Source organism: Gambusia affinis, linkage group LG18 (assembly GCF_019740435.1).
Source record: "Gambusia affinis linkage group LG18, SWU_Gaff_1.0, whole genome shotgun sequence".
NCBI classification, from domain to species: Eukaryota; Metazoa; Chordata; class Actinopteri; order Cyprinodontiformes; family Poeciliidae; genus Gambusia; species Gambusia affinis.
In genome coordinates this window covers 25,575,004-25,600,142 of record NC_057885.1, presented here as the reverse complement: position 1 = coordinate 25,600,142, position 25,139 = coordinate 25,575,004, and the positions used below count along the sequence as shown (strand labels likewise).

General features: G+C 44.2%; 3 protein-coding genes across 6 annotated transcripts; all 3 read right to left on the bottom strand.

The window, feature by feature from the left end:
- Window positions 1-523: 523 nt before the first annotated feature.
- LOC122820887 (gastrula zinc finger protein XlCGF49.1-like) lies at window positions 524-2,122 on the bottom strand. Its single transcript, XM_044098546.1, has 2 exons — window positions 1,977-2,122; window positions 524-1,169 (listed from the first exon to the last, which is right to left on the bottom strand). Exons 1-2 carry the CDS (start codon window positions 2,046-2,048, stop codon window positions 549-551), a joined length of 693 nt encoding a protein of 230 aa, XP_043954481.1. The 5' UTR covers window positions 2,049-2,122; the 3' UTR covers window positions 524-548.
- Window positions 2,123-5,052: 2,930 nt separating this feature from the next.
- LOC122820885 (mast/stem cell growth factor receptor Kit-like) lies at window positions 5,053-13,834 on the bottom strand. Of its 4 annotated transcripts, none has more exons than XM_044098544.1 (10): window positions 13,001-13,834; window positions 12,703-12,916; window positions 12,548-12,589; window positions 11,482-11,611; window positions 11,229-11,374; window positions 10,465-10,698; window positions 10,113-10,394; window positions 8,356-8,532; window positions 5,460-5,597; window positions 5,053-5,387 (listed from the first exon to the last, which is right to left on the bottom strand). In XM_044098544.1, the coding sequence occupies exons 2-10, from the start codon at window positions 12,914-12,916 to the stop codon at window positions 5,266-5,268; spliced, it is 1,485 nt and encodes a 494-aa protein (XP_043954479.1). In that variant the 5' UTR covers window positions 13,001-13,834; the 3' UTR covers window positions 5,053-5,265. The 4 variants fall into 4 exon arrangements, with proteins under 4 accessions (XP_043954479.1, XP_043954478.1, XP_043954475.1 ...); XM_044098543.1 differs by having other exon boundaries at window positions 5,111-5,387; window positions 8,222-8,532; window positions 10,564-10,698; XM_044098540.1 differs by having other exon boundaries at window positions 5,114-5,387; window positions 8,222-8,532.
- On the bottom strand, window positions 13,645-24,193 carry LOC122820886 (sodium/hydrogen exchanger 9B2). Its single transcript, XM_044098545.1, has 16 exons — window positions 24,160-24,193; window positions 23,266-23,337; window positions 21,962-22,033; window positions 21,495-21,588; window positions 19,918-20,088; window positions 19,693-19,835; window positions 19,488-19,615; window positions 19,244-19,325; window positions 18,527-18,620; window positions 18,355-18,461; window positions 18,113-18,262; window positions 17,540-17,648; window positions 17,329-17,465; window positions 15,990-16,164; window positions 13,824-15,125; window positions 13,645-13,668 (listed from the first exon to the last, which is right to left on the bottom strand). Exons 2-15 carry the CDS (start codon window positions 23,335-23,337, stop codon window positions 15,040-15,042), a joined length of 1,620 nt encoding a protein of 539 aa, XP_043954480.1. The 5' UTR covers window positions 24,160-24,193; the 3' UTR covers window positions 13,645-13,668; window positions 13,824-15,039.
- Between the last annotated feature and the right edge of the window lie 946 nt (window positions 24,194-25,139).

Here is a 25,139-nt window from a genome sequence, read left to right as displayed (position 1 = left end):
TCGTCTCTTTACCAACCAGTTGGCTGAATTAGAAATAGATCAGAAGTTAGAAATCAATACCCTTTTGGGTCATTGATTGATCTATTTAGTACCAGTTTAAATGAACATCCAATAATCTAAAGTTTTGATGTTTAAATATTGTTTGATCTTTATTGATTCACTGCAGCCCAGAGCTACGTCCAGTTAGCTACTGTTAGCTTTAAGAAGATGGAACGTTTATTTTACGTATCTTGGTGGCAAGAAAAGGAAGGAAAATGAGAGCAGCTCATCTGAAACACTCAGACTGAAGTTTGAACTAGAGTTAGCTTTAGCTGCTCTGTTTGTAATAATTCTGTAAAAACAAAGAACAATAGATAATATTTTTATCTTTCCAGAGTTCTGATAAACAAGGAGAATTAGCTGCTCTGCTAGCTACATCTGTTAGCTGCTAGGCTAGCTGTGTTTTCAGTTGGGCTACAGTTAGCAGGCGCTATGTGTGCCTGCAGGTTCTGATCTGGAAACAGAGGACTTGGAGAATAAAAACTGAGATTTTAAATCTTTATTTGGGTTCAGGATGTTGTTCTCTTTGGGTCAGAACAGAACATTTCATCTGGAGAACATCCATACTTCACGTTGACCTGGATGTCGCAGCAGTACGGTTTCTCCCTGGTGTGGATCCTCTGGTGTTTCCTCAGGGAACCGGGCCGGGTGAACGTCTTCCCACACTCCTCGCACCAGAAGGGTTTCTCCCCGCTGTGAGTGACCCGGTGGTTCCTCAGGTGGCTGCGGTCCCTGAACCTTTTCCCACAGGCCTCACATGCGTGTGGCTTATCTCCGCTGTGCAGCAGCTGGTGGACCTTGAGATTGCTGCGCTTGGAGAAGCGTTTCCCGCAGTCCTGACAGCCGTAGGGCTGCAGGCGGCCGTGGACACGCTCCAGGTGCAGCTTCAGGGTTTCCTTCTGGGTGAAGGTGTTCCCACACTGTGGGCAGAGGAAGCTCTGCTCCGCGCTGTGGATGTTCTGGTGCCGCTTCAGGTGGGCCGCCTGGCCAAAAGTCTTCCCACACTCACCACAGCCGTACGGCTTCTCTCCTTTGTGGATCTTCTGGTGTCTCCACAGGCCGCAGGCTCTGCTGAAGATTTTCCCACAGTGGGGACAGCAGTGGAGTTTCCCCTCCTGGTTCTCAGGTTTCTGGAGGAGACAGAACAAAGAGTGAGATGGTTTCCATACATCAGAGCCTGGTTGGTGTTATCAAGCTGAAGTTGGTGTCTGATTCCACCTCATTATGTTTACTACTTTGATGTGCTCTACTTTTAAAAATGTTTAGCGATGATGGGTCACCTTCAACCCCCTGACCTGAGCAGGAACCTTCCAGCTGCAGCCTGTGGATCACAGCAGGGAGCCATGATCTGAGAGGAGCGAACGCCATCAAGAACCATTCAGTCAGGCTGCGTTGTTTTAATCAGGCATCATGACAGACAACCCTCAAACCCTGACAGCAGCAGAAGCAGATAAACTGATGACTAAAATCACTACCACACCATTTCTTCTGATAACCTGTTCAGCTACAAGGTCAACCTGATTACCAAGTGAACTAAAACACCAGTCAGACTGCTACCAGTGTTTTAATAAACGCCATTATGCAGATAAACTGATGTCCAGATCAACTAAAACACTAATCTGACCCTAAATCAGTTAAACTGGTTTCCATTTTAACTAAAACACCAGTAGAAATGATCAGTGCTTTGAAGCTCGTAATTTAATCAGGCATCAGAAGGACACCTACAACCTCCACCCACCCAAACAGCAGCACCAGATAACCTGAAGACCAGATTAACTTTAACACTGGTTCACCTGATAACCAGCTGATCTGGAACACCGATGAGCGCGTTGCTCACTGTGACTCTGATGTTTTTATCAGGCATCGGCGCAGACACCTACATTCTGTCAGTAGCAGCGTTTTCTGCCCACAGAGCTCCCAGTGTGATGAACTCTGACCTTTGGGTCGGTGGGACCAGAGGGGGAGACCCATCTGGTTCTCTTGGAGCGGTTCCGGTTCGGCGGGTCCATTCCGAGGTATGAAATAAAGCAGCTAATCCAGTCTGAGGTTTCCCAGTTAACTGAGTTTAGAGGTGTGAATGCGCATGCGCAGGGAGCGAAGGAAGCTGTTTATATTTTCACAATAAAAGCCTCTAGCTGGTTAACAGACTTTAGACTCCTACAGAGAAAAACTTTATCAGGAGAAGAGAGCAAAATAATAAATATTGTTTACAATTAAGAAATAAAAAAAAAAAACACGTAAATTTAGGAACACAACTATAAATATACAAAAGAATTAATTTCTTTAAACATAAAATGCGAGTGAGATTTTACAGATTTTCACTCCATAATAAAGCAGGAAGTTTAACAGATTTAATTACATTAAATTAATTTTTAACTTAATGTAATTTAATGACAGGATGGATGACTTCCTGTTTATTACACAGATATGAGATATTATTGCCCATAAAGTAACAAGGTTATTACTCCTGTTATTGATATTAATTTATTTCTTGGTCTTTCTGAAAATAAATCACTTAAAGTTTAAAATCCACCAAACGTTTCATCAGACGGATGAAATTTATCTGTTAAAGGAAACGTGAATAAATGTCAGAGGATCCAACTGTTGATGGAGAATGAGTGATGATACCGACCAGAACCAGACCAGAACCCAAACAGAACCAGACCAGAACCAGACCAGAACCCAAACAGAACTCAACCAGAACCCAGCGGTTCTGTCTGGTTCTGCTGCTCTCAGCTTTATCTGATAGCAGAACCAGGAACTAATCTGGAGCTGCTGACCTTTGACCTCCCTCTGCTCCAGGTGGAAGCTGAGGAGCAGCTGCAGGTTCTGGTTCTGGTTCTGTTTGTGTGAATGTTAAAGTATTTATTTCATGATTCATTCATAAATCTTCTAATTTTCTTCCTCATCATGTTTTTATCGTCTTTCAGCTCCATAAGGTGAGTTCTGGTTCTGGTTCTGGTTCTGTTCACCTCCCTCCTACAGAACAGAAACCAGAACCGGTCCAGATCTGCTGCTAGTTCAGGAACTCTGAAGAACTGAAGCTCTGATCTGATCCAACAGAACCGGTTCAGCAGAACCTGAAGCAGTTTCCTGATGAAGATCATCTTCCTCTCTTCTCCTCATCCTCTCTGATCCCCTCAGAGCTGCTTGGTTCTGATCCAGTCTTCTCTCTAACTGACCCTGTGATCTCAGTGACCTCAGGGGTCACAGGGTTCTGGTTCAGGTTCTGGTTTCAGCGACTCGTCTCTCACCAGTCCTCCCAGTAGATGCCACTGGTTGGATTCTGGGCTCCAGGTGGTTTGATTTCTCACAGGTTGGTGGTCATAATGTTCTGCTGCTGTTCTGGTGGGTTCGGTTCTTCTCTGGTTCTCCAGTTTGATTAAACTGATCGATCGATGATTTTCAGAATGAATCAGATGATTTAACGACTTTAAAGACTCAGTACCTCCAGTGGCCGCTGGGTGTCGCTGTGGTTCAATAACAAAACAGAAGAGGAAACAGTTTATCTGCGTTTTGTGAAACTTTTTGAACAATGTGGGATGTTTGTACAAGAAACTGAAGGCAAACATAAAAATATGAGATAACATTAAAAAACAAACAAATAAATTAAAGTGGTCAGACATCAAACAGGGAAAAAAAAAACAACAAAAGCAAACAGAAAAGGTCAGAGGTGAACCAGTTCTCATCAGATAGAGTCAGTTCATTATCAGCTGATTTCCTGCTTGTTTTCCATCAGTTTTAAAGGTTTTATCCATCAGAAGGTTTTTAAAAACTGAAGTCAGGTTTTCTGTTCAGCAGGTTTCAGTATCGGGTCGGTTCTTCTGTCCAAATATTACAAATGTTCCAGTGAGAAAACAATAAAAAAAGATGATCTGTTGTTGGAAAAGGTCCAGCTGAATCTCTGTGGTAAAAATTCCCTGGATGGAAAAACTTTACTGAGGATTTTAAAATGAACTTGTTCAGCTTCAGGAGATTTCAGTTCTTCACTTCTTAACCTCTGAATTAAAACTGATTTAAAATGAAGGTTTTATTTATTTATAAACTAGTTAGATCCATTTGTTAGTTACTTTTGTGCAAAGGTTTAACTCCAAACAGTTGAAGTGACTGAAGGTTATTTAGGGGTCAGAGTTCGTTACTGTTAAACTGAGAGTGTGAGCGGTCCAGATTATACAATAATCAAAGTTCATCATTAGACAATCAGGTTCCATTATGGACCAGATTCATTTTTACATCCAGGGATCCAAACAGAGAAAATTATTCCTGTCGATAAAATCTTATTGTTTGGTAAAATTATTTGTGTTCATAAGTTTCCAGCACATCAAAACCTGCTGGTGACACCAGAGTCACATCTAAGAACAAAATCTCTACATCACCTTTCAACACATGGTGGCGCTGTCGAGTTCTTCCATATTAAAATCTTTGTCTCCGTTTTCAGAGGGAGATTAAACCAGCAAATAAACAATAAGTTTAACTCTTTAACTAACTTTACTTCTTCATTTCCTGCTCATATTTTTTGCATTAATTTTCCAGAACCCTCCATGTTTCAAACTGTCAGATTTAATGAATAAATTAATGCTGCAGTGAGTTGGAGACACTTTCCAGTCTGTCAGTTTGAGAATATTTTCTGTTTCTATAGATCTATTCTAGATCTGATCAACGCGTCTGATTTAAACCAATAAAACTGTTTTATTTTAATATGTTTGTTTCTCCATAAGTCAATAATTCCCAGATTGTTACAGAAATCAGATAAAATCAGGTTTGATGGTTTTTGTGAATCATTTTCTAATCCCATCTAATATTTACATTTAGTAGGAAACACTAAGATGTTGGATATTTACTTCAATAATTGAAGCTCTTTATTATTTTACAGTAACTATAAATATAACCGAGGATTATTAATGAGCAAACTGGACCCAGACTGGGACCAGACTGGTTCTGATGGTTCCCCTGGACCGGACCGGTCCTGTTTTTATCCCTTTAACTCCACAAAATAAAAAATGTTTTTCATAATTTAGTTGAAACTTTTATTTTTTATTAATGAAAATTTCTAGGATTTCAAATCTTCAGAAACGTTTCATGGTTCAGTTTCCTTCCTGAACCAGGAAAGTTAAGAAACTAATATTTTTAAAAAAGTTATATTTTATTCTTTATGCTTCATACAGATTTTATAGAAACAAACGACACAGAGTGGAAACATTCAGAGGTCAGAGGTTAAAATCAGATTCAGAAATGATGCCTGGTGGTGACAGGAGCCATGGCGTCGTCATAGTCGTCTCCACCTGCTGCTGCTTCTTCTGCGGCTCGTCTGGGTCCAGAGGTTCTGGTCCGGCCCGCTGGGCTCCAGCCTGCAGACAGGAGGTTTTACTGAGAGACTCGGTTTGTTCCTGCAGACGGTCAGCAGGGGGCGCTGTGGTCACCTGTGGCTCTGTGTCTGAGCTTGTAGATGAAGACGCAGGTGGGGATGAAATAAAAGATGGAAACCGGAGCGTAGAGGATTTTCCACAGGATGGAGTGAAGAGGAGAAGAAGAATCCGGATCTGGATCCGGATCTGGATCTGGAGGAGTTGAAAACATGAAACCATCAGAAAATTAAAGCTTCTGATCTCAGAGATGATGATGAAGATCAATTAATTGGGGCCTGCCCCATAGCAATGCATAAGGAGAGCAGTGACTGACTTGCGAAGCAAGTCAGTCACTGCCTCCATGCATTGCATGGGCAGGAACCTATTGTTCTACACCCAATAGAACGTCTCTTTATTTATATCTTTATTTATTTTTCTTCCATCACCGTTAATGCGGCTCGTACCGCTGCGAGCCCACCCACAAAAGTGGTATCAAAACGTGCGGCTCGATGCCGAGAAGGGAGCTATTACTTTTATAAGGAATCGGACTCACGATGGCGAAGTAAAAAGCGAAAAACGACCCAAATTTCCAACTGCCGAAACGCAGAGCATAACTGACACCAACTGCCGCTTTTTTAGAGTGAGAATTTAAGCAGATTTTTGACCCCAAAGCGATTTTGAAATCGCCGTCACGCCCACAAATATCGCCCGATTGGTATCAAACTCGGTCATGACATTGATACGCATGCCTGCTCCGGTAAAATGTGTTCGATATTTCTCTAGCATTTACGGTTTTCTGTCAAGGTGCTTCAGAGTGAAATCATGGGACAGGGTAACTGACGCTCTCCCTGGTTCACTTCCATGTATTTCTGAAAATTTTCTGAGCCCTGCACACACTATTTTTTGTCTCATCACTGCAATTACTGTGAATGAGGTAAAAATATGAATTGCGGTACTATCGGAGAAGACAAATAGCCCTCTTATACGCTTCAAACGGTTTTTGAATATGTATTACGGTTCCTGAACGGCAAAGGTTTGTTCGGAGTGCTTTTTCCATATTAATTGGCTGGGTGTCTCACAAAGATAGAATTTTTTTCCCCCCTTTCTGTCTCACACACATATGACAGTAAGCAGCTGATCCATTACCATAGCAACGGAACACATGAGGCCAGAGCAGCTGATTTATGGGAGGACACTCTGGAATGAGCTGGCCTTTAGAACTACTTGTGTTTTGGGCATTTTATAACTGGTTTTAACAAACCATTGTTACACACAGGATTAATGTGTCAATTTTAAATAAAGCTTAATGGAAATTTCCCAATAAAAGCCCCAATATCTCTGTCAGGTGAGTGCAAAAATCTCTGCCTATATTATCTTTTCCTCTCAGGTTATGGCACTGGCTTGCGCCATAGTGTGGGCATTTAATATGATGCTTATGTTTATTTTTCAAAATAAAAGCCTTCATATTGCCCTCAGGTTAATGCATCGCCGTAAGGCGATGCAATAATATTAGAATGCTTTATATTCTTCTCTCAGGTTAGGGATCTGCCTTGCGCAGCAAGGCAGATCATTAAGATAAGACTTTTACCTTGAATAAACTATTAGCTATTTTTCTTACTTAGTCATTTTAAATATACTGAATGGAGTAAATCAATTACAGAAAACATTCTAATGATACCCCACATGCTATTGGCAACACTTAGGTAAAGATATGTTTGGCCTGCTTTGATCAGAAAAACTAACTGCTTCAAACTATTAGGATTCCATCTCTCCCTGTGTGTTTCATTGTCATGACAGTTGAGCTGCTCTTTAGAACTACAAAGACTGAAGGTTAGAACTACAACATGGTGGAACTGTCAGTTACTACAGAGGAGGACTGAGCTGGCCTTTAGAACTACTTGTGTTTTGAGCATTATAGAAACGATTTAACACATTCACTGTTACACATGAGATTAGTTTGACCATTTCTTGTGATGCTTACTGAAAATTTCAAAATAAAAGCCTTGGCAATTTTTACATCAAATATTTGCTCATTTTAGCTAATACACTTGCTTTATCATACTGAATGTTGCATGTCCACCTTACTTAACATTCTTCTGATTCTCCACATGCTATTGATTACATTGCAGCTTTCTTTAGCATTGATGCAAATTCTTAGCATCAGAACGCTGGGTCCAAACCGACGGGCACACTTTGGCAGGCCCCAGTTAAATTTCTTCAGGAATTTTCTAGTGTTGATTATTAAAACACTGAATGTTGATATTAACTTCACTCATTACAGATTTATTTATCTAAAACTTTCTGTAGAAACTTTTTGACGTCTGAAGAGAAACTTCTGGTTCTGATCTGGATTCCTGAGATCAGAGGAGATTCTGCAGAATAAACCCGAGTCGCCCTGCTGCTGCTGGGGTTAACCGGTTTCAGTCCGGTCCGGTTCCGGTCCAGTTCCAGTCCGATCCCGGTCTGGTTCCGGTTTCGGTCCGGCTCTGACTCTCTGCTCTGTGAAACTCGTCTCCATCTGTAGCTCAGTCTCTGAATTTACATGCAGTTTATTAAATATGATGTTAAATTACTGACAGATTATAAAGTGGAGCATCACACCTCCACTAGTGTAAATGAAGCTGTGATGCTAATTAGCGACACTCAGCATTTAGGGAATAAAACAGATAAACTGTTATATTTCAGTTTGCTGATTATTTTATTATTATTCTATTTTTGATAAAAACTTTTAAATTAATTCACTCTTCTTGTTTCTGAATATCTGATTTCCATTATTCTATTATTTAAATTAAATCCTGAAGAATCTGTTAGCTGAGCAGGTTTTCTGTTTTATTCACCAGCTGCAGAGAGAAACCCAGAAACCTTTGACCCGTCAGCAGTTTCTCCTTCATGTTGACCCCTGACCCCTGACCTCTGACTGACAGCCAGCCGGGTGGAGAGACTTGGGCTCCCATCCTGCAGTGGTAGGAACCTTCATGATCCGTGGAAACGGAGCGCAGCAGGAAGGACCAGGATCCATTCCCGATGAAGGAACCGTTTCTGTAGAAATCGGCCGAGGCAGCAGACGGGCTCCTGGTCAGGCAGGTCAGGTTAACGTTTCGTCCAGACGCCACAGGCAGAGCCGGAGTCAGCAGAACCACCGGTTTCTCTGCAGACAGACACAGTCTGGGTTTGGTTCTGGTGGAGGGAAACATCAGCCTGAGAGTCTCTGCTTTACTAAAGAGTCACAGACACAAGATTCAGGATCCCAGAGACTAAAATGAAATATTTAATCACATTTTTACTGTAAAACGATGCAGACGAGGGAACAGTGAACCAAGGTTTAGGGAACAGACAGACGATCAGACAACAGTTCAAACACCAAATATACATTAATATGCATCAACACCAGCATCAGAAGCTAACGTCTGCAGCCAATCAGCTCCAAGGTAAATAAATGAAGCTCCTGGATTGACTGCTTTGTAAAGCTAGCATTAGCATAAAAGAGCATTTATCTGAGAACAGAATAAATTAACCTCCATGTGAAACCCAAGCCCCGCCCCCAGAGCAAGTTAGAAAAAAATGAAGTGGGCGGAGCCTGATGTGCTCCTCCCTGCAGCTCCTCCTCCCTGCAGCTCCACCCTGTGGCTCCACCCTGTGGCTCCTCCCTGCAGCTCCTCCACCCTGCAGCTCCTCCACCCTGCAGCTCCTCCACCCTGCAGCTCCTCCACCCTGCAGCTCCTCCACCCTGCAGCTCCTCCTCCTTGTAGCTCCTCCTCCCTGCAGCTCCTCCACCCTGTAGCTCCTCCTCCTTGTAGCTCCTCCTCCCTGCAGCTCCTCCACCCTGTAGCTCCTCCTCCCTGCAGCCGCTCCTCCCTGCAGCTCCACCCTGTAGCTCCACCCTGTAGCTCCTCCTCCTTGTATCTCCTCCTCCCTGCATCTCCACCCTGTAGAGCCTCCTCCTTGTAGCTCCTCCACCCTGTAGCTCCTCCTCCTTGTAGCTCCTCCTTCTTGTAGCTCCTCCTCCCTGCAGCTCCACCCTGTAGCTCCTCCTCCTTGTAGCTCCTCCTCCCTGCAGCTCCACCCTGTAGCTCCTCCTCCCTGCAGCTCCACCCTGTATCTCCTCCTCCCTGCAGCTCCACCCTGTATCTCCTCCTCCCTGCAGCTCCTCCACCCTGTAGCTCCTCCTCCCTGCAGCTGCTCCTCTCCTCATGAATCTGTCCATCAAGGATCACTATTCTACCTCCAGACTCGCCACTAGGGGGCGTATCTAAGTGAAAATGACCTGAACTGGTTCCAGTGACATAAAGCTGGACTTTTGGGAACAGAAATATTCAGCTGCAGTACCTGCTGTTCATCCTGAGGGGGCAGCACTGAGACAGTCTGCAGTCAAATATTTCAGAACTAAACAAATTTACACAAAACGTCAAAGTAAAACCCTAGAGAACATTTAGACAGTTTATCTTTATAAAAACTTGTTAGACCTCAAATGAACTTTAAACCAGGAACTAAATGTTTCAGATTAAACCAGCCGTTTTCATCAAAATTAAAATCTTTATGAGAACATCAACAGATTTTTTTTCACTCATTTGCTGCATTAAACTCTGAAATCTTACAGGAAGTGGATCTGTGTTTGGATTGGTTCCTTTATGGCCAATCAGAGCAGACAGAGCGTTGTGGGAGGAGCCTTAAAGGAGCTACAGCGCGGTTTGTGCTAACAGTGTAGCTAGTTCCAGCGGTGGTACCTACCATACTTATACACGGTAATCTGAACCGTGTTGCTCCGCTGCTTGGTCGGAGACTCACACCAGTAGAGGGCGCTGTCAGACGCCTTGGCCGTCTGCACCCTGCAGACAGAAGAAGACAGGACGTCCCCGTATTCCCCACAGCTGGACGTCTTTCTGGTTTGGTTAGAGAAGCGTTTGATGGTCCATCCTGGAGCCGAGCTGCTGCAGCTCAGACTGAAGGACTGATACTCCAGAACCTGAGAATAGTCCGGACTCACGCTCAGAGACGCCGGCTGGGACACATCTGGAGACAGACATGGACACTCAGTGGAACATTTCTACTGTAGATGTAGAACACATAGATGGTGTTGGACCTCTGAGGAGCAGCCAGTAGGTCTCAGACGTAACGCCGTTGATTCTACAGGTGTAACCTCCTTCATGGGCCCTGGAGACGTTCCGCAGGATCAGGCTACCTTCAGACGCCATCTTGGATCCGTCTTTGAGGAACTCAGCGTTTGAACCTGGAGCTCTCTTATGTTGACAGGTCAGAGTGATGTCATCTCCCTCCATCACAGGAAGGACCGGACCGATCAGAACCACCTCTTTAGCTGCACAGAGACACAGAGGGACCATCAGCTGCTTCCTGTCCAACCAGCGTCTCCTAAACGTCCTGAAGACGTTTTGATCGTTTGGTCCGGACCACAAGCAGACGGGATTCTTTCCATTTGGTGTCGTTTGCTTTTACTTTAAACTTTTATTGCTCCTATTGGACAGAAATGATGTGGGCGGGGCAGAGACACAGGAAGTAAACAAACATGGCCGCCCTGCGTGCAGCATGTCTGTTGTTCTCCTTTGATTTATTAAAACTGAAATATGATTTGAATGTAAAGCAGCTCCTCCAGAGTAGGTTTGTTTCTCCTCTTGGTCAGTAAATCTAAACGATAGAACCTTCTGGGTTCTGCTGATGGACTCGTCGTTCTCTGAAACCGTCTGACCCTGAAACACCAGAATGAAGCGTCAGATAAACCAGGAGAGCAGAACGTCACATCAGTCAGCTGGAGGTTTCTAGGCTGATGGTTTGGTCCCAGTAAGCTGGATGGTCTGACTGGTCTGGTCAACGTCTGTCTCTGACTCTTACTGGTGACGGTGATGATGACGATGTGGCTGCTGTCCCGGTGTCTGGACTCACACCAGTACACGCCGCTGTCCGAGGTCTTTAGGGTGCTGATGGTGCAGGTGGAGGAGGTTTGACTTCCCCACTCAGAACATGGAAACACCTGCAACCTGAACACACGGCGGACATTTTCCTCAGGTTTCAGCTTCCAGACGAAGGTCCATTCATCATGAAGGACGATCTTTCAACTGGGACTGAGGCGGAAGAATGAACTCACCCCGAGTTGGTTTGTCTCCACACCGTCCATCTGTCCGGTCCAAACTGCTCACAGCTGAGGGAGACAGAACCGTACTCATAGAACTGAGGCTGGTTGGGGGAGACGACCAGGGAGGAGGGACGGGACAGCTCTGTTTCAGGAGGACGCAACGTCAGCAATGCTAACAATGTTAGCAACGTTAGCAATGCTAACAATGTTAGCAACGATAGCAATGCCAACAACGTTAGCAATGCTAACAATGCTAGCAACGATAGCAATGCCAACAACGTTAGCAATGCTAGCAACGTTAGCAATGCTAACAATGTTAGCAACGATAGCAATGCCAACAACGTTAGCAATGCTAACAATGCTAGCAACGATAGCAATGCTAACAATGTTAGCAACGTTAGCAATGCTAACAATGTTAGCAACGTTAGCAATGCTAACAACGTACAATGTTACAGTAAAGGGTAAAGGTCGTACGCTGGGCGGCCCTCCATCTTTACCCCCATCAGGGGACGGGGGTAAAGATGGAGGGGCAGGAAACAGAAAACATCAGGTCCAAAGTATAAATGTGTTTTAAGGATGAAAAAATGTTTTCAAGAGAAGAAGAAGCTGTAAATATTTATCTGATGTTTCTGTAAAAATACAGGAAGTAGTTTCTGGTTATTTTCTGTTAAGATTTTAATCTTTTATAAGATCCAACATTAAAACATTAAAGTTCTGATCCAAAACCCAGAATGGATCTCTGGCTGGTTCTGGTCCATCTGGACCGGAGCCTCAGAGTCCAGAACCTTCTGCATTAATGATTGTTTCTGTGCTGACAGGTTCTGATCCGCGGGTCCATCTGGGTTCTGCTCAGTTTGTTTGTTTATGTTTGTTCAGTTTTTGTTTCTTTGATCTCTTTTAGTTTTCAGTTTATCTTTTGTCATTTATAATTTAAAATCCTGTGTCTGTTTTTAACTCGGTCCATCACAACCAGAACCGGGTCCAGACAGGATGGACCCGGCGGTTCTGCTCATTCTAACTCTCTGATGACTCAGCAGTAAACAAACCGTGTTTCTGAGGCCGGTTCTGTTGGACTCACCGTGGCAGGAAACCGTCTGGCAGCTGCAGCTCAGAAATAAACCTGAGGAAACAAGAGGAACCGAAACGTTTAAAAAGTTTCTCTGAAACGTTTAAAGTTTCTCTGAAATGTTTCTTCTCCTCGGCTGAGAAAAGCTTCAGTTGTTTTGGACTCACAGAGCAGCAGCGGCGGCGTGGTGGTGTTCATCTCGTTGCCATTCATCTCGTCGGCGTTCATCTCGTCTGCAGCTGAAGCCGTTCTGTCCGTCCGTCTCAGAGAGAAGTGAAGAACTTCCTGTTGAGCCAAACCGCAGCAGGAGGATGTGAGAGAGACGTGACACGACAGAATCAGCCTCTTGGCACCAAACTGCTGCTTCACTCGCAGCTTCATCTGAGGAACCATGAAAGTGAGTCGGACTCAGAAACAAACCCAGAACTTTATCAAGATGAAACCTGAGGATGGAACTGATCGAACCTGGAGTCCCTCAGGGCTGAGAGTTCAGATCACTGATGTTGAAACTGCAGGAGGAAAACCTGACAAGCAGAGAAACACTGGCGTCTCCATGGAAACGAAGAGGAAATAAAAATCAGCCAGGATGAAGGCAGTTTATGAATCTAAATGTGTTTTTAAGGCCTGTTGATTTATTATTATTAATAATAATCATCTTAACTCTGGTCCCATTGGGGCTGCAGCTGCTGGAGCCTCCAGCTGTTAACAGGTGACCTCCAGGTGACCTCCAGGTGACCCCACCATTTTTCCAGTTCTGGTTCTGGTTCTGTGGTTCTGGTGGCCCAGAGCTGCCTCTCTGTGGCTTCGTGATGTGAAACGTTTCCACAACCTGAGTTTCACTCTGATGGTGAGAGAATGAAGAACCTGAACTCTGGTTCTGGTTCTGGTTCTGATCTGCATGTTGAGACCAGAAGCTTCAGCTCTGAGGTGAAACTGAACATTAAATTTGTTTCAGGTTCTGGTCTCGTTGGTTCTGGACCTTCCCGCCTCAGACAGACTCTGGCCGGTTCTGGTTCAGATGGAGGTGAAGCAGCTCCTCTCCCTGCAGAGCCCGGCTCAGGTCCAGACTGGGTTCAGCTGCAGAACCAGAACCAGGTCAGGGTCAGCGGTTCTGAAACGTCGCTGTGGAAAATCTGAGTGAAAAGCAAAAACAGGAAACTGAGACGAGAGGCTGAAGGTCCGACGGTTTGGTTCTGTTCTGATGTTTACAGAGTAATGAAGGAGGCGGTCTGGTCCAAACCTCAGCCTGACCCGGTTCTGTAGGCTGCAGAACTTCATGGGTACCAACCTGATGGACCTGATCTGATCTGGAGTCTGAACTCGTCTCTTCCTGTCCTCAGGGGACCAGAGAGACGAGACTTCCTGTCTGACATGGCAGCCATGTTGGATTGTCAGTTAGCCGTCGCCATGGAAACCTGCAGGAGCTGCAGGTGTGTTAGAAACTGTCCAGCTCTGATTGGTCCATTTCCAGCTGGATCAGCAGTTTGTTTCATCAGACAGTTTTCTAAATGTTTTCCAGGTTTTAGCAACAGGACGGTTGCTATGGCAACAGGACGGAGAGTTAGCGCATCGTTTCTGTTCACTTATGAATAATAAATGAACAGTTTAATAATCTGTTTAATTTAACATTAAACAGATCAGATTAAAAGATGTTGCACTGTAAAAAATAACTGGTCAGATTAGATTAAATTCAGTTTTTATTGCTGCAGCATCAAAAGGTCCAGTTCTGGTTACAAGAACAGAAACACACAGAACTTGTTAGGAGGAGCCGGTTCTGGTGGAACCAGCCCGTGCAGACTGAGGCACAGAACTGCAGGTCCAAACATCTGGACCTCTAAACATCTGGACCTCTAAACATCTGGACCTCTAAACATCTGGACCTCTAAACATCTGGACCTCCAAACATCTGGACCTGCAGGATTTCCTGTACTAACCTGAGTTCATGTTGGTGAGATAAGGTTGCATTAAATCAGATTTATTTGGATCTAAAGTTACAACCTGCTCCTCCAGCCAGTCCCGGACCTCCTGCCTGGTTTCCTGAACATGGTACCAGTTTGGCCCGGTTCTGTTTTAAATGAGGAGCTGTTGTTCTGGTGGACGGAGCGGCTCTGACTCAGAACCGGTTCCTGTAGACGTCTGCAGCTTCAGCCTCAGCCTGACCGCAGAGCGACTCCACTTCCTGTAGTTCCCGCCACAATAAAACATCAAACTGTAACAAAGTTCATTTCTATCCCCAGCAGAAATAATAAAGTTAAAACATCCAATAATAACCAGTAAAAATGCTCAAACTATTAGTAACTTTTTACTGACAGCAGAATAAATCTTTATGTAAAACAATAAAACATCCAGGAAATGAAGACGCTTTTCATTTTCAGCCATTTTGTTTCTGCTTCTGTTTTTTCTAATATGTCAAAACTTCATCCCAACGTTCAGGAACCAGCTGTTTGGGTTTGTCCTGCTGGGAGAACTGGGCTGGTTCTGATCGGTCCGACCGGTCAGAACCGTCACACTTTGCTCTCATTGATCACGTGACTCTTTTCCTCAGCAGGTGCGTCGGGGCTGGTGGGCGGGGCTTCTCTCTCCGTCTCACCTGCTGGTTTAGAGAAAACAAAGTAAACATCCTGATGAAGACGAAGATGAAGATTGACTGGTTGATTCAGAGCAGCGGAGGAACTGGTGGTCAGAGGTCAAAGGTCAGAACCCTGCAAACAGCACACAGAGGTGGGCACTGCTAGCTAAAAGGTTAGCTATGCTAACCCTAAAGCGCTAATCAAAAATATTAGTTTTGCTAAGTTAAAGCAGTATATTAACATGGTACTTAACAGATGCTAACGCTAAACCTCAAACCAATATGACAGTTAGCAGAAGCTAATGCACTAAAGTCATTAGCTACCCAGCATGTGTCTCCCTCTGCAGGGTCTAACGTGTCATTACACCTGAACGGGTTCAGGAGGGATTCTTGTAGTTTCAGGTTTATATTGGTTGAGTTTTTCTCTCTGTTGCTGGTTTTAGCTAACTGACATGGCAGCTGTTTGGTCAGAAAGCACTCAGGTGGATCGTAAACAGAAATGCATTCTGGGTACAGAATAAACGTCATAAAGTGAGGAGAAGAAAAGGAAGTAAAAGTTTTCAAAACAGACAAGAAAACTTTAGAATTGATCTAAAATTAATTTAGCATAAAGTTAGCGCGCAAATCATTTTTAAATTAGCTAAACAAAGTTAGCTGTGCTGTTAGCATTAGTGTTGGGCCCACTGTTTGGGTCAGAATCACAGGTTGGTCTCATTCCAGCTGAATACGACCCGACTGGACCTTCTGCTGGTTCTGGAGGACATTTTTAGTTGACCTTGGGTTGACCTTCTCATCAGATTCACCAGTTCAAAGTCCAGTCAAACCAGAACCAGTGGACCGGGTCGTCCTTTGGGCCCAGTAAAAACCTCCAGACTGTGAGCTGACCTTTGACCTGTCGGGCCAGGAGGCGCGGCCCAGCCAGTCCAATGCCCAGCGCCCCGATGGGAGCCGTGATCAGGATAGCTAGCACCGCTAGCGTTAGCACGTCCAGACCAAACTGGATCAAAGTCTCATCGCCTTCGTCCCGCGCCAGGTCCAACGCCTTGGAGCCGATCGCCGCCTGGAGGACGGACAGACGGACAGACGGACAGACGGACAGAGGGTTAGTCTGATGGTTCTGGTGGACCAGACCGGTTCTGGTGGACCAGACCGGTTCTGGTGGACCAGACCGGTTCTGGTGGACCAGACCGGTTCTGGTGGACCAGACCGGTTCTGGTGGTTGTTTGGATGTGGGGGTCAAGAGGTCAAGGTCACTGAGGGTCTCCAGGTTCAGATGTTCCCACTTTACCTTCCAGGTTCATCATCAACTCATCATGGAAAAGTTTTAAATGTTTATAATAAAAATATTTCTGATATTTTCCGTCTGCAGTAAAAGTTTCTCAGTCGATCAAACAATCAACTGATCAATCGATCGGTTGATTGATCTGAAGCTGCTCCTGGTTTCTCTCTAATAAAATGTATTTTATTGTGGGAATGTAGGGAAATTCAAAAATTTTGGAAAGAAATAAAAAGAACTTTAGAACATTTTGTCCCAAAGGTTGTTGTAATAGATCTGGTTTTCTAATTTTAGGTTTGTATCCAAAAATACTTTGTTTACCAAATGTGAACAATTGTTGATTGATAAATGTTTACAACAAGCTAAAAGACTGGAAGCATTATTCTGGAAGAGGACCAGGTATAAATCAATGGATCAGGAAATGCTGAAGATTTTACCTCTGGAACGTATAAAATATCTCCAAAAAGAGAAAAGCAAATTATTTGAAAACATTTGGAGACTCTTCTGGAATTTTGTTGACTAGTGAACTAGAGATGAAGCAGCCAGTTAAAGATTAAAGATTAAAGATTAAACCATGATGTTAAACAGGAGCCTCAACAATGGATTATTATCTTTTGTATATTTAAAGGAATTTATGCAGATTTGTATCTAAGAGGCCGTTTGTTGTTCTTGTTTATTGTACTGGTTATATGGCAGATATATCTGTAAAAAATGCAATAAAAATATGGTTGGAAAAAACAAGTATTTTATTGTGACTATAAAATCTAAATGTTCTCGTCGTCTGGTTTATTGGTTTATTGGTTTATTGGTTTATTGGTTTATTATTAACTTTTGTTATTTTATGTTCAAATGTTGATATGACAGCAGGAACATGAGGACATAAAACTGTCTGAACCAGCCGTTCTCAGCCCAGAGGTCATTGACCTCAGAGGTCAGAGGTCATCAGACCTGAACGGTGGCTTTAGGCAGCCAGGCCACGGCGATGAAGAGTTTCTCCTTCAGGGTGAAACCTCCCAGATGGACCAACAGGAAGGTGACGAGAAGACGCACCAGCAGACCAATCAGGATGCAGGCCACGCCCATCCCTGGCAGGAAACAGGAAGTGAGGAGCAGCTGGGCGGATCAGAAACATGGCCGCCGCAGCCCTGAGCGTTCTTACCCACAGTGCCGGGGTTCAGCGACGTGACGGTGATCTCAGCTCCAATCAGACCGAACAGGAGCGGCTGGAAAACGTCCCAGCAGCGGCCGACCATGGCCGCCACCGGCGCCTGGAGACACAGACATCCATCATCAGCTCTGGTCCCACTGAACTGGTGGAGGAGCGACCAGCTGCTGGGAACACTGGGAAGGTCTGAACTGGGATCTATTCCACCTTTTTCCATCACTTCCTCTTCCATCCAGCAGGAGATACGTTAGCTTTAGCTCCTGGGATGAAGAGACTCCAGGTTGAAGGTCACAACAAGGTGACATCAGGATTCAGAGGTAGGAACCGCTAACCACAAACATTAGCTACACCAATGCTAAAGCGCTGTAGCAGTAGCTAGCAGTAGCTAAAGCTAAATGCTAACTTCCACCATAATGATATCCCAATGACTCAACATGTAGCAACATAGCATCTCGTCCCCATTTATCAGAAAATGTTAAAGTGTGAAACTAAACATTAGCTTTGTAATTAGCGGGTTAGCGAAGCGTTTCCCTCCCTGTCAGTGTGGAACGTCTGCATGTTCCTCACCTTGTCCGTTTTCCAGCCCAGAGCGGCCAGGAAGGACAGAACCAGCGTACAGAGGCCGCCGGCGCCGGCGAAGCCAACGACATGGCTGAAGAAGACGGAGAACACGGAGAGCCCCACCAGCAGGAGCGTCCGCCGCAGCACCAGGTCCTCCTGCAGAGACACCGAGAGCCTCACACCACGTCCATACCGGGCCGGGCCGGTCAGTACCGGTCCGGGCCGGGCCGATCCTGAGCAGGACGGACCTGGTCGCTGCTGGGGAAGAGGCACAGGAACAGACCCAGGATCAGTCCGGCTGCGACTCCGCCCACCACCTCCAGCAGACCTTTGAGGATGTTCATCCAGGTGGAACCTGAACCACAGACAGGGTCAGAAAACAGCAGAACCGAGCAGAACGCTGTAGGAAACGGGTCTGACCCGTGGAGAAGGCGATTCCCAGGCAGGTGGAGAACCCGGTGATGGCCAGGATGTCATCAAAACTCCCAGCAGCCATCAGCAGCGTCGGGATTCCCTGGAAGGAAACAGAATCTCAGCGCCGCATCGATTCATAGGAGAGTAACCTGCGTCTTCAGGTTCTGCTGGTTCCTCATCGGATCGTCCACCAACTGATCCGGTTCCAGTTCATCACTGTTATTGTCCAGAACCTTCACTTTGTTCTGAGGGTGTGTCTGCCGGGGTCAGAGGTCGTCACCGGACCGCAGTGTTTGCCTGCTGCAGGCGGTCCAGGTGAGAAGCAGAAAGTTCCTGAAGGTTTGGCTGAAAGTAAAAACTTTTAAAGGTTCAAAGGTTGGAGAGAGAAGAAGAGAGAAAAGATTCTGGATCGTTTTATTACTGAAGACGTTACTGTGACTGGGAGAGGGTCCAATTTCTGGAGGGGGAGGATTACAGAGGAAATGTTACAGAGTTAAAATGTTAAAGAGTTAAAATGTTAAAATGTTAAAATGTTAAAGTGTTAAAGTATTAAAGAACAGTCTGTTCTTAGAAACCAGAGGAAGTTCATCACTAAAGTGGAACCAGAAGTTTTTTGGGACCCTGATGACTTTGATTCCTCTGTAGATGTTGAACCTAAAGGTCCGGTTGGACGTGTTCTGGTTGGTTCTGGTTGGTTCTGGTTGGTCAGAATCCAGACGGTACCTTCTCCACTCCGTATCCTTCCCTCTGCAGCAGCAGCATTGAAGGAACAACGACCGCCGGAGACACAGCGGCCAGAACGAAGCTGCACAAACACACACCGACTCAGAGCTGCAGGTCTCACACACCGCTGCAGATGTGTGTGTGTGTGTGTGTGTGTGTGTGTGTGTGTGTGTGTGTGTGTGTGTGTGTGTGTGTGTGTGTGTGTGTGTGTGTGTGTGTGTAGGTGCGTGTGTGTGTGTTTTACCCCAGGATGAAGCCCCAGATCCAGGGCAGGTGAAGCAGGAAGTGAGAAACCAGAGCCACGACGCAGGCCTCCAGCACGCAGGGCCCCACCGCCACACGGACACACACCGCTTTGAGGCGGCGCAGCGCCTGCAGGGACACACACTGACAGCTGAGGGCGAGCCGGGCTGAACGGAGACGGGTCGGGGCGGTTCTGAGGGCGGTACCGAGGGGTTGAGGCCCAGTCCGGCTCTGGTCAGGATGACGGACAGCGCCACGTTCCTCAGAGCCGCGGACCAGCGGGGGGCGATGAAGACGGCGGCGCTGACGTAGGGAACGTTACGCAGCAGCAGGCCGGCCAGCAGCATCCCTGCAAACACACACGGTCAGGTCGGCGCCACCGGGTCCAGTAGGGACGGGTCAGGGTCAGAACCGGAGCGCGGTGGGTTCACCCAGCAGCGGAGGGAAGGGAGGCAGCGAGGGCAGCTGGACCAAACCCAACAGCTTCCCCCCCAGGACGGAGCAGACAAACAGGATGACGATCCCAAACAGGTTCCCTCCAGGAAGACACTCTGGACCCGTTATGGACCAGACGGTTCCGAACAGCAGAACCAGCAGGAACGCTGCGGCACAAACCCGACATGGAGAGAACACCGAGTCAGACAGGAGGATTTAATCTGGAGCCCCGGAGCAGGAAGAACCAGAAATATTTAAATCATCAACAACAACAAAAACAACAAAAACAAAAACAAAAACAACAACGTCAACAACAACAAAAACATCAACAACAAAAACAACAAAAACAAAAACATCAACAACAAAAACAACAAAAACAAAAACATCAACAACAAAAACAAAAACAACAAAAACAACAACAACAACAACAACAAAAACAAAAACAACAACAACAAAAACAACAAAAACAAAAACAACATAAACAACAACAACAAAAACAACAACAACAAAAACAACAAAAACAAAAACAACATAAACAACAACCACATCAACAACAACAACAAAAAAAACAACAACAACGTCAACAACATCAACAACAAAAACAACAAAAACAACAAAAACAACAAAAACAAAAACAACATAAACAACAACGTCAACAACAACAGAAACATCAACAACAAAAACATCAACAACAAAAACATCAACAATGTTCTTCATCAGATCAGAATATTTATCACTTTATGCTTTTATTTTATAAATTATGTTTCTACAAAATATTCTGCAGAAAATGAAACAAGTTTTCATCCTTCAGAATTATGGAAATAATCTGATTTAAATAATAAAATTCATCTTCATGGAGGAAAGTGAACAGATTATAAAACAAACTAATCCAATAAATTAAACGTAACATTTAATCCAGAACTCACTGCTGTTTGAATAAAACTTTATTTTTCACTTTTCAGTTTCATTCAAACCTTCAAAACATCAAAAGATTTAACGGAGAAAACTGAGCAGATAATTATGATTCATTAGGAGGATTTTATTAAACCAGATAAATAATTATTTTAAATGAACAGAACCATTAAACTGGATCATTTCTCAGGACTTTATGGACGTTTAATGTTTGTTTTGTCTACAACAGTAAAATAATTCATTCAGTTTCTCAGACTGAGAAACTTTGATCAGAAAATGAAACAGAAACAGAATGAAGTAAAACATGAACTTGTTAGATCAACAGCATTAAAATAAAAGATTATAAAGTTTAATCAACACTGACAGAAACAGTAAAATAAGGTTTTAGTTTTAGTCGTTTAGTTTTCTCTCTGAAAAATCAATAAACTTTAACTTTGTAAAAAAAAAAACTGAAACTAGAAAATATTTTAAATATAGAAAATAAAAGATAAAAACTGATAAATAAACTGAAATAAAATGGATCATGAAGCTCTTATCAAAATGATCAACTTGATTTTAATCAATCAGCTGATTAATTGATTATTGTGACATCATGGCTCTTCCAGCCGATCGGTGCTGGTTAGTGCGGCTGGAAGCTGTTTTACTGTCCAGGTGTTTTTACCTTTAGTGAGCAGCAGGTTGAGGAAACCGATTGGTGGCAGAAATCGATCCTTCAGTCTGAGGCAGCAGGACGAAGACGAGTCCAACGTCCTCATCTGAGGACACAGAGGGACAGACAGACAGATGGACAGACTGACACCAGAAGATCTGAGAACATCTAGACATCTAGACATGTCCAACATGTCCAACATGTCCAACATGTCCAACCTTAGCATCACATCCAGCATGGGATCAAACTGAAACCCTAAAGAACGGCAGGAGAAACCTGGACCGTCCTCATCTGAGGACACATCATGGTCCTGATGATCAGACTGTACAGGAATCAATACTACATATTAAAATAATGTCTAAAGATGATTTATATGGAAAAAGCAGAAACTCCTGGATCTTCACTCTGATCTGATCAGAACAAATTCTGGTTTCATGGATCATCAGAACCAAAGGAGTCCAGATGTCCTCCAGTCTCACCTCGTCCTCGTCTGTCCTCCTGCGTGGCAAAACGGTGACCTCTCTCTCCTCCTGGTGACCCTGAGATTTACTCTGGACACACACACACACACACACACACAGTTAGTGTGTTAGCGTGTGTGTGTGTGTGTGTGTGTCAGTAAAGTTGGACTTTGACTCGTTCTGGTTCAGCCTAACCAGCCGGTCCCTTCAGCAGAACCGGTCCAGGAGGTTTGGAGAAGAACCAGACCTGGTTCTGGTGGTGAAACATGATGGAGACGTTCCAGAACCCAGCGGATCCTGAACTGGTCCAGACTGGTGAACCGGACCTGCAGGAGGTTTCAGGCTAGAAGAACCAGTTAAAGTGAACTTCAGCTGGTCGCATCCTGGAGGTTCTGGTTCTGGTTCTTCTGGTTTTCTAGGTTTGGGTTTTAATCGGGTTTGTGGTTCCCCGGTCCGTTCCCTCAGGAAGGATCCAGCTGAGCCTCTTGTCTCTCAGCTCAGATCTGATCTGAACCTCAGCAGCTCCACAGATTCCTGACTTTAAAATCCTGAACTGTTTTATGGATTAAAATCTGCAGCTTCAGGACAGAAACTGGTTGATGAATCTTGATCTCTGGATTCTGGGATCTGTTATTAATGTCTGACTGAACTGATGGATTAATAAACCTGGACTCATCCACTCTGGGTTTGTTTTTAAAATCACATTTTAAATTATTCAGATGTTTTAAAATTTCAAATTTATTTCATTTTATGGTCTTTGTTGAATTTAAGTTGTTTTTGATGAACCTTCTGAGAAATAAATGTTTTTACAGAAATTTAAATAATTCCTCTTTATTTATTATTGTACAATTTATTAATTGTTCATTATGTTGTTTTTTTGTTTTAATTACTGATTATATTTTACTCATAAAGTCAAACGAGACACAGCGCGCAGGCGCCCCCTGGTGGACAAACTGCCAGCTGCGACTTTCTGACGTCATCATTCAGCAATAAATAATAAATAAAACGTTAAACTAACTGGTTTGTATCCAGTTTAACTCGTCAGGATTCAAACTGGGAGCTCAGCCTCTGTAAACATTTCCTGATAAAGATTTTAAATCATTATGAAAATAAAAACATGTAATAATGATTCATTATTTATTCTGATTTTAACATTTTATAACTGATTCATGTTTTCATTAAATGTTTCTGCGTTTTCTGTTGCTTTAATTACATAAACTGTTACTGTCAGTCCAGGAACGCAGTGAGGCTCCTGTTGTCATGGTAACAGGCGGTTCCGGTGGTGGGCGGGGCTTCAGTGTTCTGGTGGGTTCGGGTTTTACCTGAGCCGGGTTCTGGTGCGGCCCGTCCTCTGTGGGCCGAACGTAGCGCTTTGTAGCTTCTTCATCCATCATCTGAAACACCAGCAGACAGTTTGGACCGGAACCAGAACCATCTGGTTCTGGTTCTGGTTCTGGTGGAAACATGATTTATCTCCCAACTGCAGCCAATCAGGTCCTGCTTTCTGCAGGAATGATTGGTTCTGAAGGTTCTGATGAGTTTTTATTCCTGGTTCCTGTCAGACTGGGGAAGTCCAAACTGGACCCAGTAGAGAGTAGATCGGTTCCTGAGGTCCAAAATGTTCTGATAAAGTTTAATTTAATAATGTAATTCTTGTATTTAATAATTAATTTCTCTATTTTTGTGTTTTTCTTGTTCTTTATTTTTCAGGTTCTTCTGGACCTTTCAGTGAAACGGATCAGGACGTTCAGAATAAAAATCACATTTCAGAACCATAAAACATAAAATCCATTTAATGAAAGACTGAAGTCAGATCAGAACCAGAGCCATAAACGTCTTAAAAAACTGTTTTTTATAAGCAAAAAGTTTATAAATTTACCAAAAACTCCAGCAAAAAATTAGATAAACGTGTAAAAGTCAGTTTTTACTTGTTATAAAATGTCCATTTACACAATTTTAAGATTAATTTTGTGACTCAGATGCCTCATTCTCTAGAGATTTATTAAAAATATTGATTAAAACGGAGCTGAATTATCATTTTAATTTGTTGATTTTTCTCTAAATTTCATATTTCAGCAGCTAAACAGAATTTTATTATAAAATAATATGATATATAATAATAATATAATAAAACTTTTATAAAATGTGGTTTGACTCTCAATCTAATCATTTCAATATTTCAGGTGTTTTTCTCTCTAGTTGGTTTGTTTTCTTACCTTCGCTGGTTTGATGCGTCTGGAACCAACAGGAGAGCCGGACTGAGTCAGAGAGCCGGACGCAGGGCGAGAGAGTGAGCAGAGTGTGTGTGTGTGTGTGTGTGAGCAGGGTGTGTGTGAGCAGGGCGAGAGAGTGAGCAGGGTGTGTGTGTGTGTGTGAGCGGTGTGTGTGCGTGTGTGTGTGTGTGAGCAGGGTGTGTGTGAGCGGTGTGTGTGTGTGTGTGTGTGTGTGTGTGTGAGCAGGGTGTGTGTGTGTTTGTTTGTAGTACCTTGTGGGGACCGTTTCCCTGACTCTACGTTGTGGGGACCCACTGCTCCTTGTGGGACCAAATCCTGGGGGGAAACACTGTTTTTGGGTCAGGGGTCAGATTCAGGACTAAGGTGTGAATTGAATTTTGGTTAGGGTAAGATATGTAATGTTTAGAGTTAGGATAAGGGTTCAGGCTGTAGAAATGAATGGAAGTCAATGGAAAGACCCCACAAATATAGCAGCACAAACATATGTGTGTGCGAACAGCATGTGTGTGTGTGAGTTGTATGGGTGTGTGTGTGCGTGTGTGTGTGTGTGTGTGTGTGTGCTAGCAGCTGGTTGTCGCCTGTTGTGTTTGTCGCCGTCCTAAATCCCGGGTATCAAACCTGGCATTACCTCTCAGTATTAACGGCCTGCAGACAAACAGCCTCCATAATGGCAGGTTTTCCCGTCTGAGCTCAGAGCTTCTGACGTTGGCAGAACCGCTCAGTGTCTGGGTCAGCACCAGACACAACACGGGTCCACCGGTAAGGTTCTCCAGAACCTCCTCCAGCTGGCCGGGTCACCTGGTTCCTCCTGGTTCTTACTGCCCACTGTCGCCCAGAACTTGGTCAGGATGAGTCATTGATTCGTCTGGAACCGGGTCTGGACTGTTCTGGATGAACAGATGGAGCTGATGGACTCGGACCGAGAACCCTGCTGGTTCTAGAAGAACCAACATTAAAACACA